Source organism: Biomphalaria glabrata, chromosome 11 (genome assembly GCF_947242115.1).
Source record: "Biomphalaria glabrata chromosome 11, xgBioGlab47.1, whole genome shotgun sequence".
NCBI lineage: Eukaryota > Metazoa > Mollusca > Gastropoda > Planorbidae > Biomphalaria > Biomphalaria glabrata.
In genome coordinates, this window is record NC_074721.1 from 29,784,606 (window position 1) to 29,809,104 (window position 24,499).

The 24,499-nt window shown below is 36.0% G+C and overlaps 1 protein-coding gene across 4 annotated transcripts in view; it reads right to left on the minus strand.

The window, feature by feature from the left end:
* Positions 1 to 1,819: 1,819 nt before the first annotated feature.
* The window catches only part of LOC106063509 (alpha-glucosidase-like), a 28,769-nt gene continuing 6,089 nt past the window's right edge, over positions 1,820 to 24,499 (minus strand). For all 4 annotated transcript variants that reach the window (XM_056003862.1, XM_056003860.1, XM_056003859.1 and 1 more), the window contains exons 3-14: positions 24,055 to 24,143; positions 23,196 to 23,354; positions 16,470 to 16,652; positions 14,483 to 14,646; positions 13,546 to 13,685; positions 13,143 to 13,248; positions 11,671 to 11,804; positions 10,418 to 10,613; positions 8,937 to 9,057; positions 7,019 to 7,191; positions 5,317 to 5,471; positions 1,820 to 3,510 (exon numbers count right to left, since the gene is read on the minus strand). In XM_056003862.1, the coding sequence (XP_055859837.1) occupies positions 3,300 to 3,510; positions 5,317 to 5,471; positions 7,019 to 7,191; positions 8,937 to 9,057; positions 10,418 to 10,613; positions 11,671 to 11,804; positions 13,143 to 13,248; positions 13,546 to 13,685; positions 14,483 to 14,646; positions 16,470 to 16,652; positions 23,196 to 23,354; positions 24,055 to 24,143 (1,831 nt within the window). In that variant the 3' untranslated portion in view covers positions 1,820 to 3,299. The remainder of the gene's footprint in view (positions 3,511 to 5,316; positions 5,472 to 7,018; positions 7,192 to 8,936; positions 9,058 to 10,417; positions 10,614 to 11,670; positions 11,805 to 13,142; positions 13,249 to 13,545; positions 13,686 to 14,482; positions 14,647 to 16,469; positions 16,653 to 23,195; positions 23,355 to 24,054; positions 24,144 to 24,499) is intronic.

A 24,499-nucleotide genomic window follows, 5' to 3' on the forward strand; every position in this document is an offset into this window, starting at 1 on the left:
AATTATCACCAAGGATTATTTCATGTATATAATGGCGTGGTGGCAGAGCGATAAAGCACTTGGCTTCTGAACCGGGAGTTCCGGGTTCAAACCCTGGTGAAGACTGGGATTTTCAATTTCGGGATCTTTGGGCGCCTCTGAGTCCACCCAGCTCTAATGGGTACCTGACATTACTTGGGAAAAGTAAAGGCGGTTGGTCATTGTGCTGGCCACATGAAACCATGGTTAACCGTAGGCCACAGAAACAGATGACCTTTACATCATTTTCCCTATAGAACACAAGGTCGGAATGGAGAAGTTTAGTCTTTTTTTTTAAACGTCACTCCAGTCGTAATTTCTAGTTGCAATCCTGGCCAAGCAATGAATGCATCATTTCTAAAAGAGTTTGTAGAAGGAAAACTTTGAATTCAAACTTCTACTGCCTTGCAGCTATACCCAAACAGGTAAAGGCTTCAGGAGTATCCTGAGGATAAATCAGAAGTCAGAACCCTAACCCTGGCAGCAACACCCTGGCAGCAACACCCTGGCAGCAACACCCTGGCAGCAACACCCTGGCAGCAACACCCTGGCAACAACACCCTGGCAACAACACCCTGGCACCTGGCAGCAACACCCTGGCAGAACCTGCGATACTGTTGATCCCGTGCCATTAGACACATTAGTTTGTGGAGAAGGTGGGGGGGGGGGGGGCTGCGATATCATTTCGATCATATCTAATGCTGAAGAATTGATCTCATAAATCGATCTCATATCTATGGAATGATCCACAGTCGTTTCGCGACTGAAAGAGTCCATAGATAAATATGAAGGAGTGAATTATTTAATTGTCAGATAATACGCCTTTGAAGTAAATTAAAGAGTAAAAGCCTAACTTAATTGTACCTTTAGACAACTGTCTCCGGACTCAAGAGTTAACCCTGATATATCTTCCTGTGCTGGACTTAAGTAACATGTATTTAGTTGCCATTTTCTCCAGAGTTACCAGCTTGACCACTGGCCGTACTATGTTCTTCGGGAACCGTAGATATCTTAGAAAGTTTTTCCTGAATGAGACCTTTGGTTACCTTGTGGCATATGATTATTATTTTGGTAATTTATGACTTGTGCGGCGTGTCATGCTATTTTGGGCGTTTTGTTATTTTAAGATTACTTCTGGTTAAGAAGGCCTGTCAGTTTACGGCCAGTTGTTTATACATTTACTTGACTCTTATTGTTAATAAACTATTTGAATATATATTTACCTGGGACTTTTTTAAGTCTTACTTAACATACATTAATATAATTACATACCTACAGGTTATACTTAATTTAAAAACATAGGAAATATAAGTAGGGACAAGTATACCACTGGACGAACGAGCTAGCGTACCTTAAAACACTGCCAGTTGATCTTAAGAACATTATTCTATCATTCAAGAGTCACATGGGAACTCGCTATTAAAATAAGTCACACGGGGATTATTATTGACGATACATCTCAATGACTATTTTTAACTATATCCGCTAATAGGACAATTTACATTTCTTAACCCATGATTCGTTACGTAACAGAAAAATCTAGATCAAACTGCATTTGTAGTCTTGCCCACAACGTGTGAGGATATAACACCTATAGCGGTGAAAGGGAAATAACCGTATATATTTGTTAGTGGTACTGAAACCATGGATTATCTACCCTGCTAAAAATGATTGTAGACTAAAATGGAAAACCTTTTGATGATTAAGTCAATACCGGTACAAATACAAAATTTTAACTAAAACAGCTGAAACAAAAAATATATACATCTTTCCAAATATTAATAAAACTCTTATCAGTGGATATGTGTCGGCGAAAGGGTATTTTTATATAGCAAATTTAGATTTTTTGCACAATTTTGAATACATAATCAAAATATATCCCTAAACGCAGACAGCTAATTTCCATCATGAGTTCACATAGACATAAACAGAAAATTTCATAGATTTGGTAACATGCACACTATTATGTAATCTTCATTTCTAAGTACAAAATAATGTAAGACAATAAAGTAAAAGAAATTGAGTGTAAAATAAAGTAACTTTTTAAGTTTACAGACATATTTTGTCTTAGATTAGCAATCTTTTCTCTTCCAGAATTTAGTCTTTTACGGAGGAAAAGAAGAAATTCCAGAATAAGCGCAATCAATTAATTGATTATCGATTCTTAAAATAGCTCTAGAAACTGGATGACATCGGTAAGGAAGAAAAGACATTGAGGTGAGGACTTGTTGACTTTTGAGAGCAAGACTTTGTTAAGGATTTAGATTTAGTAAGAATACTGTCGTGACCTAGTTTAGCTTAGAGAGTATGTTAGTTTGTAATTAAATATAGTGTGCATTTAGTGACTGTAGAAAGTAGTGACGTAGCCAGACAGACGACGACTGACGTTGCAGAGCAGACGTACAGAAGAGGAGAGGCTTGGGCTTGAAGCAAGAAACATGGTGAAGGAACTGCTAGTTAAATAGCGACGTGTTTACAGACAAGATGATCATCCCCATTTGTAAAGAAACATCGTTTTAATTCGTTCTAATTATTAAGTCAGTGATTCTATGAGATCAAGACAAGAGCAGTGAATGAACACATTCAAGTACCCAGGACAATACTTTATGTCAGAGCCGGATCTACTAAAGTGGAGGCCCTGGGCAGGATTTCATGAGGTAACTTCCAACCCTATTCGGCAAGCAGGTCCCATATGTGAAGATAGAAAGAGAGTACTTGTCAATTTAATTACGTTTTAATTTCTTTTCCCTTCTTTAACTAGAATTTTTGTTTTGTAAACATTTCATTTTTTGGAGGTTCCCCTTCTGGGTAAAGTCCTGGTGAGAGCACAGTTTGCACTGCTGCATGTCTGGTCCTGCTTAGAGCAACTATAACATACTGTTTAATAAGAAAGAATTGACTTTACGTCCTTAATAGAAAGCCAAATATATGAATTTAGTAAACATCAAAATTTGATTGTTGAGCTCAAATGTTATTGTGAATGGATTCATCAAAGCCGGATATTAGTAAATGGAGGCTCTAGACATGATTTTTTAGGCGGCCCTTAAACCCTTCAAAGTTTAACATCAATGCAATTTAGATATTAATACATTTTAATGCATGATATAATTATGAAATGTTGATTTTCTTTTACATGTAGTGGCCCCTTTTTAAGGTTGAGGCTCTGTGCACCCTTACTTTAATTGTAAATCCGGCCCTGTTAATGATGAATAATGTATGTTTCTATTATTTGTACAATTTGCTTATACTAAATATTACAAAATAATTTCAATAAAACTGTGTTAAAGTTCTTTGGCCTTGTAATCCCATGAAACAACGATCCCTTCATAGGGTGCCAAGGTGACGGGGTCAAGGCCAGCGCTCCCTCCCTTGGAGTGAAGCCTCTTGTCTCCCCACGCTACTTCCACTGAAGCACTTCCTGGAATCGTGGAGTGTCTGCCCTTCAGAGTCTTTCTTGCTTCTTTGTCGGCAAAATTTAAAGCTACTAGGTACCTACATTAGAAATAGGAATTTAGATTACAATTTCTTTGTAATCAATAACACTAGTAATCAATAAGATAAGCCAACGTCATATCTTATCTTAATAGTTACAGAGGTTACTTCAAAAGAGAAGATAATTAAGAATGTTTTATATCTAAATGGATCAGTTTCTAGGTCTAAGAGGCAGACGTGACGCTAAACTATATGACCCTTCCCCTTTACTATTAAGTGTTTTAAACTATATGACCTTTCCCCTTTACTATTAAGTGTTTTAAACTATATGACCTTTCCCCTTTACTATTAAGTGTTTTAAACTATATGACCTTTCCCCTTTACTATTAAGTGTTTTAAACTATATGACCTTTCCTCTTTACTATTAAGTGTTTTAAACTATATGACCTTTCCCCTTTACTATTAAGTGTTTTAAACTATATGACCCTTCCTCTTTACTATTAAGTGTTTTAAACTATATGACCTTTCCCCTTTACTATTAAGTGTTTTAAACTATATGACCTTTCCCCTTTACTATTAAGTGTTTTAAACTATATGACCCTTCCTCTTTACTATTAAGTGTTTTAAACTATATGACCTTTCCCCTTTACTATTAAGTGTTTTAAACTATATGACCTTTCCCCTTTACTATTAAGTGTTTTAAACTATATGACCTTTCCCCTTTACTATTAAGTGTTTTAAACTATATGACCTTTCCCCTTTACTATTAAGTGTTTTAAACTATATGACCTTTCCCCTTTACTATTAAGTGTTTTAAACTATATGACCTTTCCCCTTTACTATTAAGTGTTTTAAACTATATGACCTTTCCCCTTTACTAATAAGTGTTTTAAACTATATGACCTTTCCCCTTTACTATTAAGTGTTTTAAACAATATGACCTTTCCCTTTACTATTAAGTGTTTTAAACTATATGACCTTTCCCCTTTACTATTAAGTGTTTTAAACTATATGACCTTTCCTCTTTACTATTAAGTGTTTTAAACTATATGACCTTTCCCCTTTACTATTAAGTGTTTTAAACTATATGACCTTTCCTCTTTACTATTAAGTGTTTTAAACTATATGACCTTTCCCCTTTACTATTAAGTGTTTTAAACTATATGACCTTTCCCCTTTACTATTAAGTGTTTTAAACTATATGACCTTTCCCCTTTACTATTAAGTGTTTTAAACTATATGACCTTTCCCCTTTACTATTAAGTGTTTTAAACTATATGACCTTTCCCCTTTACTATTAAGTGTTTTAAACTATATGACCTTTCCCCTTTACTATTAAGTGTTTTAAACTATATGACCTTTCCACTTTACTATTAAGTGTTTTAAACTATATGACCTTTCCCCTTTACTATTAAGTGTTTTAAACTATATGACCTTTCCCCTTTACTATTAAGTGTTTTAAACTATATGACCTTTCCCCTTTACTATTAAGTGTTATTAATTGGTTTGTTTCTTTCTTCAAATACCATGTAAGAAATAGGAAATTAACATAACAAAACAAAAAGCATTTATCATCATAACATTCAATCATAACATTTAACCATAACATGTAATAACCATAACATGTAATACTCATAACACTCAATCATAACACTCAAACATAATACTCAATCATAACATTCAATCATAACATTCAATCATAACATTCAATCATAACATTCAATCATAACATTCAATCATCCACTAAACATCAATATAACAAAAAACAAAAACTGTACCCAAACTGAACATTGATCAAGACATAAACAATATAACAGCCTAACATCCACTAAACATATCAAAGTTCAATATAAAAAGTTTCCGAACCCTTTTTCTCCATCAAACTCTCTGACGAATGAAAACACTTCGTTGTCATGGAGAACTTGAATGAAATCTCCGTATTCAAATGAGGGCTTGTCTTTACGGAGTGACGTCAGATTTTTGAACAAGTTCCAAATAGATTCGGGATTTCCCTTTTGAAACTGAAATATATATGCCAACAAAAATTTAAAACAACATAATCAACTTATACTACAGTTAAAATGCATACCTGACATACAAATAATTTGAATAATGGAAGTCAGTTTCAAAGATTACAGATTAAATTTCAAATATGGAGTTTAATAAAGAAACATCTTTGACTATGTTATGCATCCTATATTCTTAAATGAGCAATTCTTGTATGTATGTATATTTAATTACCAGGTGACCGAGCCTGGCTCGGTTGAATAAGGAAGGATAGATGCCCGAAGTCATTTTGGAAATAATTTTTGTAATGACGAAAATGAACGATCGGGAAGAGACTACCAGTTGGAAGAGTGGCTTTAGTGTTCTCTTAGTTCTAGATGTAATTGTATAAGGCGAGTAAATAGAAAAGTCTCCTAAGTCCCCCCCCCTCCCAACAGTCTAGAAAAAACCGCCTCTCACGTCGTGTCGTTTTACATCGCATCCAAAATGAGTTTAGATAAATATCCTTCCTTAACAAGTTATTCAACCGAGCGAGGCTTGGTCACCTGGTACTAGTATAGTTTGTTATCGAAATGGTACCTTTTGTAAATCAAGCAAATATTTATTAATAATATAGGCGTACAACCGAAAGTATACTTTCATGGTTTTTAATATTATGTAAATAACTGTAAATTGTTATTCTTGGGATTTAAAACTATTGTTGATTTGAAATACATTTACTCAGTAATGTCTATGGATCAAAAGGCTCAAAGTGCATTAATGAGTTCATCTCTCTAAGTACCAGTGTTTTCAACCAATCAACAGGACGCTACTTGAGCATTTCTTACAATTCCTCTTATCAGCTTGCAATGTCATGGGTGGAAGAATACGGCCCTACACACGGATTTTGAAAATGGCTCTAACGATTTTCCTGGTAGTTGACAGTTTATTTGTATCTTTGGAGATAAAAAGGACTAACTAATTGGCCACATTTGGAAAACTTTGGTTTGACCATTATAAATATTCAAAACATAATCATCTTACAATTAAAAATTGATCTTGAACACACGTCAGTGTATGTATTCAGTAAAGAGTTAAAGAAACAAACAGACATTCCGCGACATTTTGTGCACCGTCTTCTGTAGTTATCATTAGCTGGACTGCTAGAATTCATTGGTGACAATATATACATAATATATAATGTATATACAAATTTTCAATACACAATATCAACACTATATTCTATACCATTTCTAACTAGGTCTAGATCCAATAGTCTAGTATTTTGATCTGTCTTAATTTTTTTTTCTAAGTCTGGAGCTTTATCACCAAAACTAGAATTTAGAACTAGAAGTTTTAGAATTCTAGATTTATAAATGGGCGTCACCTGAATTTTCTCGAGGAGGTGGGTGGGGTCAAGTTTGTACAAAATCATTTTTTTCCCTTAATAATTGTATATACTAGTTGTTACGAGAGAAGGAATCGCCCTTTCAAAACCATATCGACTTAATAAAGTAAGAGTTTATTTCTTATTCTTTGTTTTCTCAATGTCTAGAACTGATTAACTCTGAAAGAGATTTACCTCTACATTCATTTCTTTCAAGTACTCAGGGTTTGGTTCGATCCACATTTCTTTGCAATAGTAGTCTTTACAAAAGCCTGCATATGTCCTGTTGCTCCATTGCATCGGGCCCCGCATGGGCTTCTTGGCTGACCGACTCATTGTACTCGTATTGCCTGGTAGAGCTTGAAGACCTTAGCAATGTACAGAAATCAGAGAAAGAAAGAATTCACGGTATAACAAGTGATAATGACTTCATATTGCAGTGTTGTTGTTTTTTCTAGACCGAGATGGTATCGTGGGCGTCGTGTTCAAGTTTTTTTTTCTTGTAAATAAAAAAGCGTCGTATATAGACAAAACAGTGACCCACATGGACAATGACCTGAAGTTTAAAGAAGCACGGCCTAAAAGAGTTGATCCTTTCTAGGTTATGCTATAAAGAACACAGTCAAAAGTCAGCCTACACTCAACGAATAGAGAAAAACAGCTGACAATAAATGGCTTCCTAAAGAGACATCCATTGGACGTCTAGGTCACATGATATACAATTAAGTTCAAGTGGAAAGCTCAATGTCAAGACATGCTAGGATGGTGACAAGAGAAATCAAATAGACCCCAGAAAGAGAAATCAAATAGACCCGAGAAAGAGAAATCAAATAGACCCTAGAAAGAGAAATCAAATAGACCCTAGAAAGAGAAATCAAATAGACACCAGAAAAAGAAATCAAATAGACCCCAGAAAGAGAAATCAAATAGACCCTAGGCAAAGACTTTTGCTTTTTACTTTGAATGGGCCAAACCATGTTGGAGATACCTGGGTCTATGTAACGCCTTTAAATATTGCACTCTTCCTTAAATCCTCTGACAAGTCTTGATTATTCTACGTTAATTTTCTCCAATACTTTTCCTATCAGAACAATGTAAAGCTGAAACAAAAAATGATCCTTTCGTTTTACAATAATGGCAATATTTCAGTGAGAGAAGATTGGGAATTAAATAGGACAAAATAATTCTTATCTTGAACAAGACACGAACCGAGGAACATTCCAACACAACTTGTTTGCATTTTGTTTTATATCCGTTCACCCGTTTTAATGTGAATTGTAGTATTTATTACTAACGATGTATGTATATCAGGTCATACGTTTTATTATTGTTGTAATTGAATAAACAAAACAAATCAATTTTTAAAATTTGAGATACAACAGTAATTTAAGTCCTAAAAATAGCTAAAGGAGTTTTTAAAAAAGCAGGGATGATTCCGGTTCTTTAAGGTCTGATTTAAGAGAGGGTATATACAATGAAAAAGGTCAGTCAATAAGTTTCAAGCCTTATGTTTAGTCTTCTTTTCTGAATCTATTATTGAAATGAAGTGATATTGTGTGTTTATAGAATGTGATCAATGTACTCACTTGATGAAATGTAAATGTTTTTATTTTTTTAAAGAAGAATTCTGTTATTTTTCAGTTTATCGAAGTTACCCGGTATACTTTGAAATTTCACTACATTACCCGGCATACTTTGAAATTTCATAAAATTACCCGCATTCTTAAAAATTTCACAAAATTCCCAAGCATACCTTGAAACTTCATTAATTCCCAAGCATACTTTGAAATTTCACTAAATTCCTGAGAATTCTTTGGAATTTCACGAAATACAGAGCATACTTTATAATTTCACTAAATTTTCGAGCGTACTTTGGAATTTTACAATAATTCCCGAGTATACTTTAACACTTTACTAAACTCTCGAGCTAACTTTGCAATTTAATAAAATTGATTAGAATCCTTTGGAATTTCACCTAATTCCCGCGTATTCTTTGGAATTTCCCAATATCTTTGGATTTTCGAGCACTCAGATCTGAAAATACTAACATGTATAAACCAGCAGATTCTATTGAAACACTGCGCATGCGTGCTGTTGTATAAACTATCCTTACCTATTTCATCCCCGTAGTACATGTAAGGTGTACCAGGGAGCAACATAGACAGCATTAGATACGGTCCAGCCAACTGATGACCAAGACGGTCTAACAAACGAACACTGCGGTCATCTCCACTCTGAAACAGTGTACAAAAATTTTTCTTTTGTAAAATTGAACATCATTAAGCAAATATTATAAGTATAACATTTTTAAACGTCAGGGTATCTGATCAACATTCCCTTAGTGCTTCCTGGACTCATATATAGTCTAAAAGATATTAGAGATTATTATCCCATATGATGTCCTGTACAGAATATAGGAAATGAATTATGTAATATGATAATTTTTGTGCACTTTACAGCACAGTAAAATCAAATTTCTAAACTTTTGTACTTAAAGCATTCTCGTGGCTATTTCCTATTTTAGGGTGGAAAAAAAGTAAGCAAATATGCTTAAAGATTTTTTATATGTATTTATGCTTTAAATGAAATGAAATAAACTACAAGGTTTTAAAAGAACGTTTGCGTTTTTTGTTTTCGAGGTTTCTTAGCAAGCACCTTAAAGGTAAAAGGAACCTGTGTACGAAAATTTCATGTGAATGCGTTCAGCATTTGCTAAGCTTTCTTGATACATAAATGAACCAGTAAGTTGTAGTTCGCGTTTATATTATAGGTTTCAAAATCTTTCTCTTTAGATTACTTTATATTTCACACACACACGCTCACACAAACAGCACACACTTCTGCGTATTGCTTTCTCTTCTTTTTTCTGTTACCTTTTTTAATTTCATAATTTTTGTTATACTGGAAATTTAAAACTAAAAACTAAATATTAGAAAAGTTTTGCGTGCCTTTCGTTTATTTTACTCAATGCTAAATAGTGCTTATAAAACTGAAACTCATTTATAGTCTCTATTCTTCTAAAATCACTCCTGGTATTAGATACATAGACCAAGTGACTCAGTGCCACTTTTAGTGTAGTTTCATAAAACTGTTTTTTCCAATGAAATTATTGTATCACTAGTTCTTCAGCGGAGCTCATTAAGTGAGCAACACTTTTGTCTAATTGCTCATTGGTCTTTCCACACAACACCATAATAGTTTTTGAATGAAGTACATTTACAGTTTAACTTCCCATGAATTCTATCAAACAATATGTACACCAGTGGAGAGGACAGTTTTAAAATGTTAACTATCGTGTGTTATGTGATTTGAAAATGTTTTGCATCAAGTTTTTAACTCTAGAATGAATTGTTTTCCAAAGCGTTAAAGGTGAGCATTTTATAAAAAAAAATCTGTGAAATATTAATCTTTAAGCAGATGTGTAAAATCGCCATGTATCCCCAAGACTCCTTAGTTTGAGAACCCCAACTATTGCAACTAATTCAAACCTACTGCTAAGTCACCAACAATTTATTTTTAATTTAAATAACAGCGGGTCTGAAAAGGAAAAGAATAATTAAAAAAACACAATATTTTAAAAAAGGAATAATTTACCATCCAATTAGCCCAGCGTTTAGCTGGCATATTCTCTAGCCAATTAATGACCATAGTCCCGATACTTTGACCGTCTGACGTCGAATTGAGTTCCAGGCTAAATTTGTTGAGTGGAAAGTCAACTCCGTCACGATGGAAGCGTCCGTAGTAGTTCATGACATGCTTATAGGAACCATCAACATCGGCCAACAGAATTCTACACGAATGGAAAGGTAGACGTTTGTAGTACATGCAAATAATACAAGTTATAATACAATTAGACACAAAATAAATAAAAAACAGGTTTACAAAATTATTGAATAATGCTCGTGAACTAATGAACTAAGATGTAATAATGAACTAAGAGGTAATAAGTTGTAATGAGTAGAGGAAGAAGTAAAAATCTTTGTAAATGTTTGACATGTTTCAGAGTTGAAGTTCATTTACTTCGTAGTCCAAACCTCCCGCAGGACGACGGGAATGGGAGCGGAAAGGGTTTGAACCCGGGACCATAGATAAGTCTTAGCGATAGTCCAGCGCGCAAACCACACGACCAGGAAGTAGTTTCCCCTTGCTCGGTTCCCCAAACTGTGTTCCGCCGAACCGTAGTGTTCTGCGAGGACTGAATAGGTGGAATAATTATCTAGGTATAGTAGGCCACCACCCGAATAAGTAATAAACAAAGTGTTCCTCTAAATACTCACAATGAACGAATGGTTCCGTTAAGGAAAAAAGTGTGGAAAACACTGCCCTAGGGGATCGAAATTGAGCCAAATTTTATTTCAGAGGAACACGAAGATAAAAGTAATTACATTTCCGAGGAACACAAAGTTGAGAAGAATTTCATTCCTAGGAACATAAAAATTGAGCAGCATTTCATTTCCGAGGAACACAAGGCTGTTGAGAATTCCATTTGATAGAGACACTTTCACTTCCTGTCTCCTTCAACAAGTGGTAGACCTAGACGTAATGGTCATAAGACACTGAGGACTTTAAGATGACGAGACTAATAGTTATTGAGCTTATTATATGTCTCTGAAACATTTCTTCAACTGTGTACTCTAGCCAATGTCTGACTTATGATAGGGAAATATTCAAATTTAGGAAAGATTTGGCTGACAAATACCAACGGGGAACGAATGCTATCCAGTAACAAAATAATATTATCCTACATGGGCGAACACTGAGACAGACTAAATATAAACGTACAATATGAAGACTCTTGTACTTCAAGACCTGGAGAAGGTCTGGACCTACTTCTCACTTGCACCTACCTATATTTCTTGGTCTTATTGCCGTAGTCATCCAGGAAAGACCTCCACCTTGCTAGAACATCAAACAATTCGTCCAAACCTTTAGTATGAATGTGATCATAGACCTCATATTTATACACTGGGGGGATGCAAGCCTGTCAGGAAAAAAAAAGTAAAGCCACACTGACTACATAAAGATACGTTTTTAAGTAGCTAATCACAACCTAGAGTAAACTCGATACAATCAATTGCGTTCGGATACTCAACAAGTTATATATATATATATATATATATATGTATGTATGTATGTATGTATGTATGTATGTATGTATGTATGTATGTATGTATGTATGTATGTATGTATGTATGTATGTATGTATGTATGTATATATGTATGTGTGTATATATATATGTGTGTGTGTGTGTTTGTGTGTGTTTGTGTGTGTGTGTGTTAATTGTTTCCAGTTTTCATAGATGTACTGTAGAAGTATAAATTTATTCATTGCCATTGTGTTTGAAAGAGGGAGAAATGGCTGAGTTGTAAAGCTTGGTTTACGAACTGGGAGAACCGGGTTCAAATCCTGGTGAAGACTAGAATTTTTTACTTTCAGAACCTTTAGGGCGCCTCTGATATTATTTAAGGTTTACAAAGTAAAGGTCGTTGTGCTAGCCACATGACGCCGTCGTCAACCATAAGTTACAGAAACAGACAACCTGACCTTTACATCATATGGCCTATGGATCTCAAGTTCTGAAAGGGGAACTTAAGTTTTTATTGTGTTTGAAAAAGTTTATATGACTCGGCTATTATGGTGAATTTAACATTTCTTTTAGCAAAAAAAGTCTACTCAATCAATTTAACACAGAGTTAAAGTTCTCTTTTGCGACTCATGGGGTAGAAGTTGTAAAGTTTATCTAATACTATAGCCGATGGATAACAGGGATGTCATGTAGCCAGCACAATGAGCCTCAGACTTAACTTTCCCAAACCAATGTGAGTTAGGCCTCTGAGTGCGACGATTGCATTAACAAAAGAAAATCACAAGGATTCGAACTCTTGAAATATCAGTTTAGAGCCATAGTGACTGACCTCTATACCCATTTCCCTATTTAACCTTTAAAGCTGCAAAACTTTATATATTATAAAAAATATTAACCTATGCTCTACCATAAAACTTCAACTGTTGAATTGAGTGACTTAGATCAGTTTTCGTGACTGTGGCTAGTTTGCACTTAAAATATAAATTCAACGAAGATGAAAGTTCTACATTGCAACAGATAATGTTTGTTGTCATTGCTTAAGAAACTTGATAAAGTGTGATGAGACGATAAGAGAACTGCTGATTCACGCTCATAATACATTGAACTATTGTCGTCTGTTTGATTACTGGTCTAGTTGCATGGTACAATGTTACTGATGTACTTCTTTGGACAGCTCTTAGTCTGCTGCTGGCTAGAGCTAAGGAAGGTGTGAAAATGTGTTCAACTCTGACCTCCTTTTCCGTTGTGTTGTCCAGTAGTATATCATCTCTCAGATCGTAGTCCTCAAACAGGTAGTCCGCATCTCGAATGTAGAAACCATCGACTCCGAGGTCTAGCCTGATTAAATAATGATTAAAATGAATTATTATAGAGATTGCTACATAACCAAGCAAGATTCAGTAAGGGAATTAACAAGCATTAAAAATTGGTTCTTTGAATTTCTAAATAAACAATTGAAAAAAATATATTTAAAAAATGACAAAGGGAGTTTGGGTTACACCACGGGCGGCCCCTGCGGGTTCATTGAACTTACAAATTATGCAATAGACAAATTTAATCCTAAGCTTCATTCACTACAGTTAACGAATATGAGACCATAAATATAATTGCCGAAATGAAATATTTGAGACTTACCAGAATTGCAGTATATTTTCGAGCTCTACTCTGACCTTTTCACTTCTGAGATTTAGTTCCGGTTCATGGAGTTCGAATTGATGTAAGTAGAAAAAATTGATATCAGCCTTTTTCCAAGCCGAACACTGGTAGACTGATGTCTGTGAGAGTGGTGAAATGTTCGTCACTTTTAGGGCATTATTATTATTATAGCTTTTATATAGCGCTACTTTCATGCTTATAGCATGCTCAGAGCGCTTTTGGTCCAATCTCATTTGTGGACCGGTGGGGGGGAGGGGGTATCTAGGAGTTGGTTTTCCGTGCTGCTTTTAGGCGCTCAGTAAACACAACTCTGCCCGAGTCGGGTGTCGAACCTCGAGCCCCCTTCTAGGTAGCCAAGCCAAGCCAAGTTCAAGCGCACTTGGCCTCTCGACCACGCTTCCCATATTCATATCATATAAACCATTTCAATGTTTGTAAGCTAGACAAGTAACCAAAGACTACACTAAAGAGTAAAGACTACGGAGGTATTTTGATTCTAATATTGTCTTAATTATTTCTTCTCTTCCCAGTCCATTCCTGTTTTTTTGTATCTTTTTCTCTCCATCTCTCTTTTTTTCTCTTTCTCTCTATTTCTATCTCTATCTCTATTTCTCTCTTTCTTTCTTACTCTCTCTCTCTCTCTTTCTCTTTCTCTCTCTTTCTCTCTCTATTTCACTCTCTTTTCTCTCTCTCTCTCTTTCTCTCTCTGTTTCTACCCCTCCCCAATTTGTTTTTAAATGTCTAATAACATAAATATTAAACATCACAAAACATCAGCATGCTTACAAATCGTGTATTTAAAAAATCTGGCCACATTGTTCGCCACTGTCCTAATACCTACAGGGTGATAGATTACTGACAGCATAAGTGGAATTGCTCAATACAGAAGTCTATCTAGTCAAAAGGAAATAATTACCCAGTTGTTTGGTTCAATCAACCCATTAGTTCCCCTGCCTTCGCTCCACACGTAGTAGGACCTGTAGACGTTGAGTGTCGTGTCCTTCTCTTTCTTACTCTCAATGAACCAGGGGTGCTCGTCTGACGTGTGGTTGGGTATGAAGTCTAATGTAATGTGCATACCTGGAGTCAAAGACATACTGACGTGTGATTGGGTATGAAGTCTAATGTAATGTGCATACCTGGAGTCAAAGACATACTGACGTGTGATTGGGTATGAAGTCTAATGTAATGTGCATACCTGGAGTCAAAGACATACTGACGTGTGATTGGGTATGAAGTCTAATGTAATGTGCATACCTGGAGTCAAAGACATACTGACGTGTGGTTGGGTATGAAGTCTAATGTAATGTGCATACCTGGAGTCAAAGACATACTGACGTGTGATTGGGTATGAAGTCTAATGTAATGTGCATACCTGGAGTCAAAGACATACTGACGTGTGATTGGGTATGAAGTCTAATGTAATGTGCATACCTGGAGTCAAAGACATACTGACGTGTGATTGGGTATGAAGTCTAATGTAATGTGCATACCTGGAGTCAAAGACATACTGACGTGTGATTGGGTATGAAGTCTAATGTAATGTGCATACCTGGAGTCAAAGACATACTGACGTGTGATTGGGTATGAAGTCTAATGTAATGTGCATACCTGGAGTCAAAGACATACTGACGTGTGATTGGGTATGAAGTCTAATGTAATGTGCATACCTGGAGTCAAAGACATACTGACGTGTGGTTGGGTATGAAGTCTAATGTAATGTGCATACCTGGAGTCAAAGACATACTGACGTGTGGTTGGGTATGAAGTCTAATGTAATGTGCATACCTGGAGTCAAAGACATACTGACGTGTGATTGGGTATGAAGTCTAATGTAATGTGCATACCTGGGATTAAAGACATACTGACGTGTGATTGGGTATGAAGTCTAATGTAATGTGCATACCTGGAGTCAAAGACATACTGACGTGTGATTGGGTATGAAGTCTAATGTATTGTGCATACCTGGAGTCAAAGACATACTGACGTGTGATTGGGTATGAAGTCTAATGTAATGTGCATACCTGGGATTAAAGACATACTGACGTGTGATGGGTATAAAGTTAAATGTAATGTGCATACCTGGGGTCAAAAACATACTGACTTGCGATTGAGTATCAAATGTTTTTATAATGTTTTACATGTTTCGGATTTTCGTTCATGGCTAAGATAATTTACCTCCAAACCTCCAGCAGGACGACTAGGAATGGCAGCGGACAGGGTATGAACCCGGGACCATCGACAAATCCAAACGACATTATAGTGCCCAAACCGCACGACCACGTTGCCACCCAGCATACCTGGGATCAAAGACGTACTGCATTATCTTGAGAGTCAGCTGTAATAATGATCTTTTAAATTCCCAGTTTGGCGCCGTAGAAGAGATAGGGTGTTCTGGACTTTCAGCGTAGTACGTGTTTTTATTGGCTGAGAAAATCTTTTTTCAATAAAGTTAACTCACATAGTGGATAAAAATACTTGACGGCAGATGAAAGTTGAATTTAAGAACAAAAGACATGTACTTTTTCTAGCCATTCTTTTAATGTATCATAGATTAGTTATTGACGCCCAAGTTATCACTCTTACAAGGTCTTCTATTTCTGTGGTACCTATAAAACAAGGGTAGCTTATGAAAAGGGTAATTATAAGCCACACAGAATACCCTGACAAAAGAAACACGATTTTTTTTTATTAAAGATTCGCATTATTACTCAAGCAGGAAAGATTTTTTTATTCTAATCTGGTTTGTTTTATGTTATTGTTTTTTTAAATCCAGTTTATAGTTAACTTGAAACCGACCTTTGCTATGGGATTCATTCAACAGCTATTCTAACAGTTCCAAGAAAGATGTTAGACATTGGGTTCAACCTAACCTAGGTTTGTTTTTGAAGTTTAAAACCTACCTCTGCTATGGGTTTCGTTGACCAACTGTTTAAACTGTTCCAGGGTGCCGAACATCGGGTCTATGTCAGTGTGGTTTACTATCTGTGTGTCTGAGGTGGCGTTAGGGGCCAGTCTGAAGATGGGACTCAAGGCTAGGGTGTTGACTCCAAGCTCACTCAGATAATCTAGCTGCTGTCTTAAGCCTGAGTTGGTGCAATGTTACAATGTATGAGAGTACAACGATGATGCTTAATAACATACACTCTACGGTCAATGAGATAACATACACTCTACAGTCAATGATATAACGCACACTCTACAATCATTGATATAACATACTCTCTACGATCAATGATATAACATACACTCTACGATCAATGATATAACATACACTCTACGATCAATGATATAACATACACTCTACGATCAATGATATAACATACACTCTACGGTCAATGATATAACGTACATATCTATGGTCAATCATATAGCATACACTCTAAAGTCAATCATATAGCATACACTCTAAAGTCAATCATATAGCATACACTCTAAAGTCAATCATATAGCATACACTCTAAAGTCAATCATATAGCATACACTCTAAAGTCAATCATATAGCATACACTGTAAAGTCAATCATATAGCATACACTCTAAAGTCAATCATATAGCATACACTCTAAAGTCAATCATATAGCATACACTCTAAAGTCAATCATATAGCATACACTCTAAAGTCAATCATATAGCATACACTCTAAAGTCAATCATATAGCATACACTCTAAAGTCAATCATATAGCATACACTCTAAAGTCAATCATATAGCATACACTCTAAAGTCAATCATATAGCATACACTGTAAAGTCAATCATATAGCATACACTGTAAAGTCAATCATATAGCATACACTCTAAAGTCAATCATATAGCATACACTCTAAAGTCAATCATATAGCATACACTCTAAAGTCAATCATATAGCATACACTCTAAAGTCAATCATATAGCATACACTCTAAAGTCAATCATATAGCATACACTGTAAAGTCAATCATATAGCATACACTCTAAAGTCAATCATATAGCATACACTGTAAAGTAAATCATATAGCATACACTCTAAAGTCAATCATATAGCATACACTCTAAAGTCAATCATATAGCATACACTCTAAAGTCAATCATATAGCATACACTGTAAAGTCAATCATATAGCATACACTGTAAAGTCAATCATATAGCATACACTGTAAAGTCAATCATATAGCATACACTCTAAAGTCAATCATATAGCATACACTCTAAAGTCAATCATATAGCATACACTGTAAAGTCAATCATATAGCATACACTCTAAAGTCAATCATATAGCATACACTGTAAAGTCAATCATATAGCATACACTGTAAAGTCAATCATATAGCATACACTCTAAAGTCAATCATATAGCATACACTCTAAAGTCAATCATATAGCATACACTGTAAAGTCAATCATATAGCATACACTGTAAAGTCAATCATATAGCATACACTGTAAAGTCAATCATATAGCATACACTGTAAAGTCAATCATATAGCATACACTGTAAAGTCAATCATATAGCATACACTGTAAAGTCAATCATATAGCATACACTGTAAAGTCAATCATATAGCATACACTGTAAAGTCAATCATATAGCATACACTCTAAAGTCAATCATATAGCATACACTCTAAAGTCAATCATATAGCATACACTCTAAAGTCAATCATATAGCATACACTGTAAAGTCAATCATATAGCATACACTGTAAAGTCAATCATATAGCATACACTCTAAAGTCAATCATATAGCATACACTGTAAAGTCAATCATATAGCATACACTGTAAAGTCAATCATATAGCATACACTGTAAAGTCAATCATATAGCATACACTGTAAAGTCAATCATATAGCATACACTCTAAAGTCAATCATATAGCATACACTGTAAAGTCAATCATATAGCATACACTCTAAAGTCAATCATATAGCATACACTCTAAAGTCAATCATATAGCATACACTCTAAAGTCAATCATATAGCATACACTGTAAAGTCAATCATATAGCATACACTGTAAAGTCAATCATATAGCATACACTGTAAAGTCAATCATATAGCATACACTCTAAAGTCAATCATATAGCATACACTCTAAAGTCAATCATATAGCATACACTGTAAAGTCAATCATATAGCATACACTGTAAAGTCAATCATATAGCATACACTCTAAGCCTGAGAACACTGTTGTTTCTTTCTTTTGGTGAAATGTCAAAATGTTTTTTCTAGTCTGGTGATCACAAGTGGTCCATTAGTGCTGTGGGCTCTATATGACTTTGTTAATATTAATATAGATACGGGAAGGTTTATGATTGGGTCTTAGTTTTTTTTTTGCGGCCCCGAAAGGGAAAAAAACGCTACTAGTCTAGATCTCAGAAACTAGAAGAGAAAATGAAAATCGGACATCATGATATTTTAGAACATTGAAAGTTCTGATGCAACAGCTACTTTTTTTCTTTTCCGAAAGTGAACCATCTAATTTTTTAAATTATATATGCAAGCAAATTAAAAAAAAAATTCAATGAAAAATTTCAGGGGAGCAAAATTTTTAAAAAGGTAATGGACTTCTTCATTTATAACTCAAGCTTCATTCATAGATTCGCGCATTGGTACAAAACATTAGCATCTAAGATCACAATGGTAAAAAGGTCAATGGATCATTATAAAATATATTTTCCATTTATTAACTAACTCATTATAAAGAATGCTAATTCAAATGTTGTTTTAAAAATTTAATACGAACTTCGTTTTAGTTATAACTTTCAAAATAACAAACTACTTTTATAGCTCACAGTTTTGACATGTCCTCATTATAGGGTCCTACACTTGACAGTCTAAATAAGACTAAATAGAGCCCAGATCTAGATATTTTATATTATTATATTATATATACATATATACATATATATATATATATATATATATATATATATATATATATATGTGTGTGTGTGTGTGTTTGTGTGTGTGTATATTATAAATGTATTAATAATTTGAACAAAATTTTAATTATTAAGGCAATAACTTATCTTCTGACAGCTTAGGGGTGCAGATTTATTTATTTATTATGTAAACAGTAGTATCACACTATAAAATGAATCGGATACGAACAGCATAGTACACCATTACCCAGTTACAAAAGGCCTACTATTCATGATCATAACATTGGCCTAGGTCTAGTAATATAAGGATTAAACGTGTAAATTCATACAAATTCTTGTCTAGATTTAGTAGATTCTATATCAAGATTCTATATCTAGTTCTAGATAGAGAATTAGATCTAGACTAAGATCTAGAGCTAGACTTAGATCTAATTCTCGATCTAGACTTGGATCTATTTCTAGATTTAGACTTAGATCTAGTTCTAGACCTAGACTTAGATCTTGAATCTAGATTTAGGTCTAGAACTAGGTCTAGATCTTGCTAGATCTATGTCTAGTTTGTATGACAAATGACATTGGAGATATTAATTTTTATTTGCGAGGGGAAAGTTTTGTTAAGTCATTTGTACATAACTGTAGTTTAAAGTAGGTCTAGAATTTTTTTTCGTGTGGCCAATTTATCTAATTTTGTAAGAAGAATAAATCTTTTCTAGTTTCTCTTAATTACATGTAACATGTTATTAATTTTGAATGTATGGATAAGGTTAATAATTATTATTTAAAAAAAATATAAGTGTACGCTAATTGAATATATGAAAATGCTGTGGCTGAGGGGTAAAGCACTTGGAACCGGAAGTCCCGTGTTCGAATCCTAGTGAAGACTCTCGCTGGACCACTTCGGGGGCCGATTTTGTTTGTGTTGCCACACAAACTGTCTTTGTAACCTTGTTTGTTCTGTTTCATTAGGGCTTTCTATATGGCCTCCAATTACCCAAAGCCGGCCCTGAAGAAAGGCATTGAAACGTTGCACTCCTTTTTTATACAAAATGGAAATGAAGGCTGCCCCATTGTTACAAGAGAGAAGTGAAGGCTGTCCCATTGTAACAAGAGAGAAGTGACGGCTGCCCCATTGTAACAAGAGGGAAGTGAAGGCTGCCACATTGTAACAAGAGGGAAGTGAAGGCTGCCCCATTGTAACAAGAGGGAAGCGAAGGCTGTCCCATTGTAACAAGAGGGAAGTGACGGCTGCCCCATTGTAACAAGAGGGAAGTGAAGGCTGCCCCATTGTTCCAAGAGGGAAGTGAAGGCTGCCCCATTGTAACAAGAGGGAAGTGAAGACTGCCACATTGTAACAAGAGGGAAGTGAAGACTGCCCCATTGTAACAAGAAGGAAGTTAAGGCTGCCCCATTGTTCCAAGAGGGAAATGAAGGCTGCCCCATTGTAACAAGAGGGATGTGACGGCTGCCCCATTGTAACAAGAGGGAAGTGAAGGCTGCCCCATTGTAACAAGAGGGAAGTGAAGGCTGCCCCATTGTTCCAAGAGGGAAGTGAAGGCTGCCCCATTGTAACAAGAGGGAAGTGAAGGCTGCCCCATTGTAACAAGAGGGAAGTGAAGGCTGCCCCATTGTTCCAAGAGGGAAGTGAAGGCTGCCCCTTTGTAACAAGAGGGAAGTGAAGACTGCCCCATTGTAACAAGAGGGAAGTGAAGGCTGCCCCATTGTAACAAGAGGGAAGTGAAGGCTGCCCCATTGTAACAAGAGGGAAGTGAAGGCTGCCCCATTGTAACAAGAGGAAAGTGAAGGCTGCCCCATTGTTCCAAGAGGGAAGTGAAGGCTGTCCCATTGTTCCAAGAGGGAAGTGAAGGCTGCCCCATTGTAACAAGAGGGAAGTGAAGGCTGCCCCATTGTAACAAGAGGGAAGTGAAGACTGCCCCATTGTAACAAGAGGGAAGTGAAGGCTGCCCCATTGTTCCAAGAGGGAAGTGAAGGCTGCCCCATTGTTCCAAGATGGAAGTGAAGGCTGCCCCATTGTAACAAGAGGGAAATGAAGGCTGTCCCATTGTAACGAGAGGGAAGTGAAGACTGCCCCATTGTAACAAGAGAGAAATGAAAGCTGCCCCATTGTAACAAGAGAGAAGTGAAGACTGCCCCATTGTAACAAGAGGGAAGTGAAGACTGCCACATTGTAACAAGAGGGAAGTGAAGACTGCCCCATTGTAACAAGAAGGAAGTTAAGGCTGCCCCATTGTTCCAAGAGGGAAATGAAGGCTGCCCCATTGTAACAAGAGGGATGTGACGGCTGCCCCATTGTAACAAGAGGGAAGTGAAGGCTGCCCCATTGTAAGAAGAGGGAAGTGAAGGCTGCCCCATTGTTCCAAGAGGGAAGTGAAGGCTGCCCCATTGTAACAAGAGGGAAGTGAAGGCTGCCCCATTGTAACAAGAGGGAAGTGAAGGCTGCCCCATTGTTCCAAGAGGGAAGTGAAGGCTGCCCCATTGTAACAAGAGGGAAGTGAAGACTGCCCCATTGTAACAAGAGGGAAGTGAAGGCTGCCCCATTGTAACAAGAGGGAAGTGAAGGCTGCCCCATTGTAACAAGAGGGAAGTGAAGGCTGCCCCATTGTAACAAGAGGGAAGTGAAGACTGCCCCATTGTAACAAGAGGGAAATGAAGGCTGCCCCATTGTAACAAGAGGGAAGTGAATGCTGCCCCATTGTAACAAGAGGGAAGTGAAGGCTGCCCCATTGTTCCAAGAGGGAAGTGAAGGCTGCCCCATTGTAACAAGAGGGAAGTGAAAGCTGCCCCATTTTAACAAAAGGGAAGTGAAGGCTGCCCCATTGTAACAAGAGGGAAGTGAAGGCTGCCCCATTGTTCCAAGAGGGAAGTGAAGGCTGCCCCATTGTAACAAGAGGGAAATGAAGGCTGCCCCATTGTAACAAGAGGGAAGTAAAGGCTGCCCCATTGTTCCAAGAGGGAAGTGAAGACTGCCCCATTGTAACAACAGGGAAGTGAAGGCTGCCACATTGTTACAAGAGGGAAGTGAAGACTGCCCCATTGTAACAAGAGGGAAGTGAAGGCTGCCCCATTGTAACAAGAGGGAAGTGAAGACTGCCCCATTGTAACAACAGGGAAGTGAAGGCTGCCACATTGTTACAAGAGGGAAGTGAAGACTGCCCCATTGTAACAAGAGGGAAGTGAAGACTGCCCCATTGTAACAACAGGGAAGTGAAGACTGCCCCATTGTTGCGTTGCGTTAGATGTTTTTAGTGATATTAAGTGCAGTCAAAAGAACATGTCCAAATGAACCAGTTCTTCAAACGTTGACTGAAATGTAAAAAACAAACTAATAATTCTCATGCTGGTTACTTGAGACGTTGTGCTGTAGATCGCCTCCAAAAACTTTCTTTGCAAAACTTTTTTTGTCAACTAGGAAATTTATGAGCTTCAGTATTATTATTTGTACATTCGTTCACTTAACATATATGTCACATAATACAGGTTTAATAAAAAAAAAATCATAAAATATCTCGTCATGTAACAAAGGACATGCTCGTGTAATCGGGTCCGTCGGTTATAAGTACCAAAACGATGGCGTCTCTATGTGGTCAGATTAACCAGCTTCGACTGAAGCAATGTAAGGGAATTATTCAGTGGTATGGTAGGAAATGTCAAGAGGGGGAGAGAATGAGTGAGAAACACTGAACAGAGATTGATTCCTAATGTGAAAAAAACAACAGACTCTACAATTCTACGGAATGAAATGACTCACCATTGATATCACCGTTCCCGTCATTCTCAGAGTCATAAAAGCTTCGAACATAAACCCTGTAGATGACAGTCTTTTGCCACCAGTCGCGCTCTTGTGCCTCGCGACATTTTGGGTAGGTCAGTACTAGAGCTATGACCGTAATCAGGAGAGCAAGCCAGCCTGGGTGGATATAAACATTTTTTTTAGATATTTATTGTCATTCTTTCTTACGACAATAAAGACATACCTTCTAATGGTTAAGACACTTAATGAAACATACACGATTTTGATGAGTATTATTCAAAGATACACACACACATACACCAATTTATGGTGATTAAGAAAGATAGGCCATACGCGCAAATTAAATTATATTCAAATTTTGTTAAAAAAAAATCTTTAAATGTTTTGATGCAAATATTGACAGAAATGGGCATATTTTTTGTTTATATCCAGCAGACAGTAGGATAGATTCTAAAAACCTTATTTGTTACAGACATCAACGATAAACGAGGGTGTCATGTGGTCAGCACAATGACCTAACGACTTAATTTGTCAAACAAAGCAAAACAACAATATAAAACAACAACATATTATTAACGCATCGAAAAAAAAATCAACTTTGCTAAAAATGGGTTGATATTTATTTAATACGTAATTTGAGATGAACTTAATTAGTCACTGTACACTTTGAGATAACCAATAGAGACAACTCCAGAATCACTAGATTAAAGAGCTGTGCGTGAAACAGCAACAGAAAAGAGAAATGGTTTAGAAATCAAGAAATACATTTCGCCCTATTGGAAATTCTAAAAGGGTAGAAAGATCTAGTGACAGGACCGGAATGTTTAGCAGACGTGAACTAAAGAAATGAACAAACCTGTCAGCACTACTGAGATACACACGTAGCGAAGGTTTCTCCAAAGAGGTCTGGAGGAGTGTCGTAGCAGCTCCTCTTTTCCCATTCCTCTGAACACACAAATAATAAAAACAATAATAAAATTTAAAAAAAACAATAAAAAAAAAAACAACAAAAAAATAAAAACAATAATAAAAATAATAAAAAAAAAACAATAATAAAAATAATAATAAAAGCAAGTAACAAAAAAAAAACTTTGTTGAAAACTTATTCCCTTCCCTTATAAAACTGATAGTGCTCTATAATTTCTCATTCTCTTTGTTTCTTGTCACGCTTCAGAAGTGCAAGAAGTGTTTCCATTGAGCTTTGAACAATCAAGTTCTTCTATTAACACTGCAGCTTATGATTTCTAAATAAGACGGTGCGCCAAATGTTTATGTCCGTCTATCTATTTATTCAACTCTTT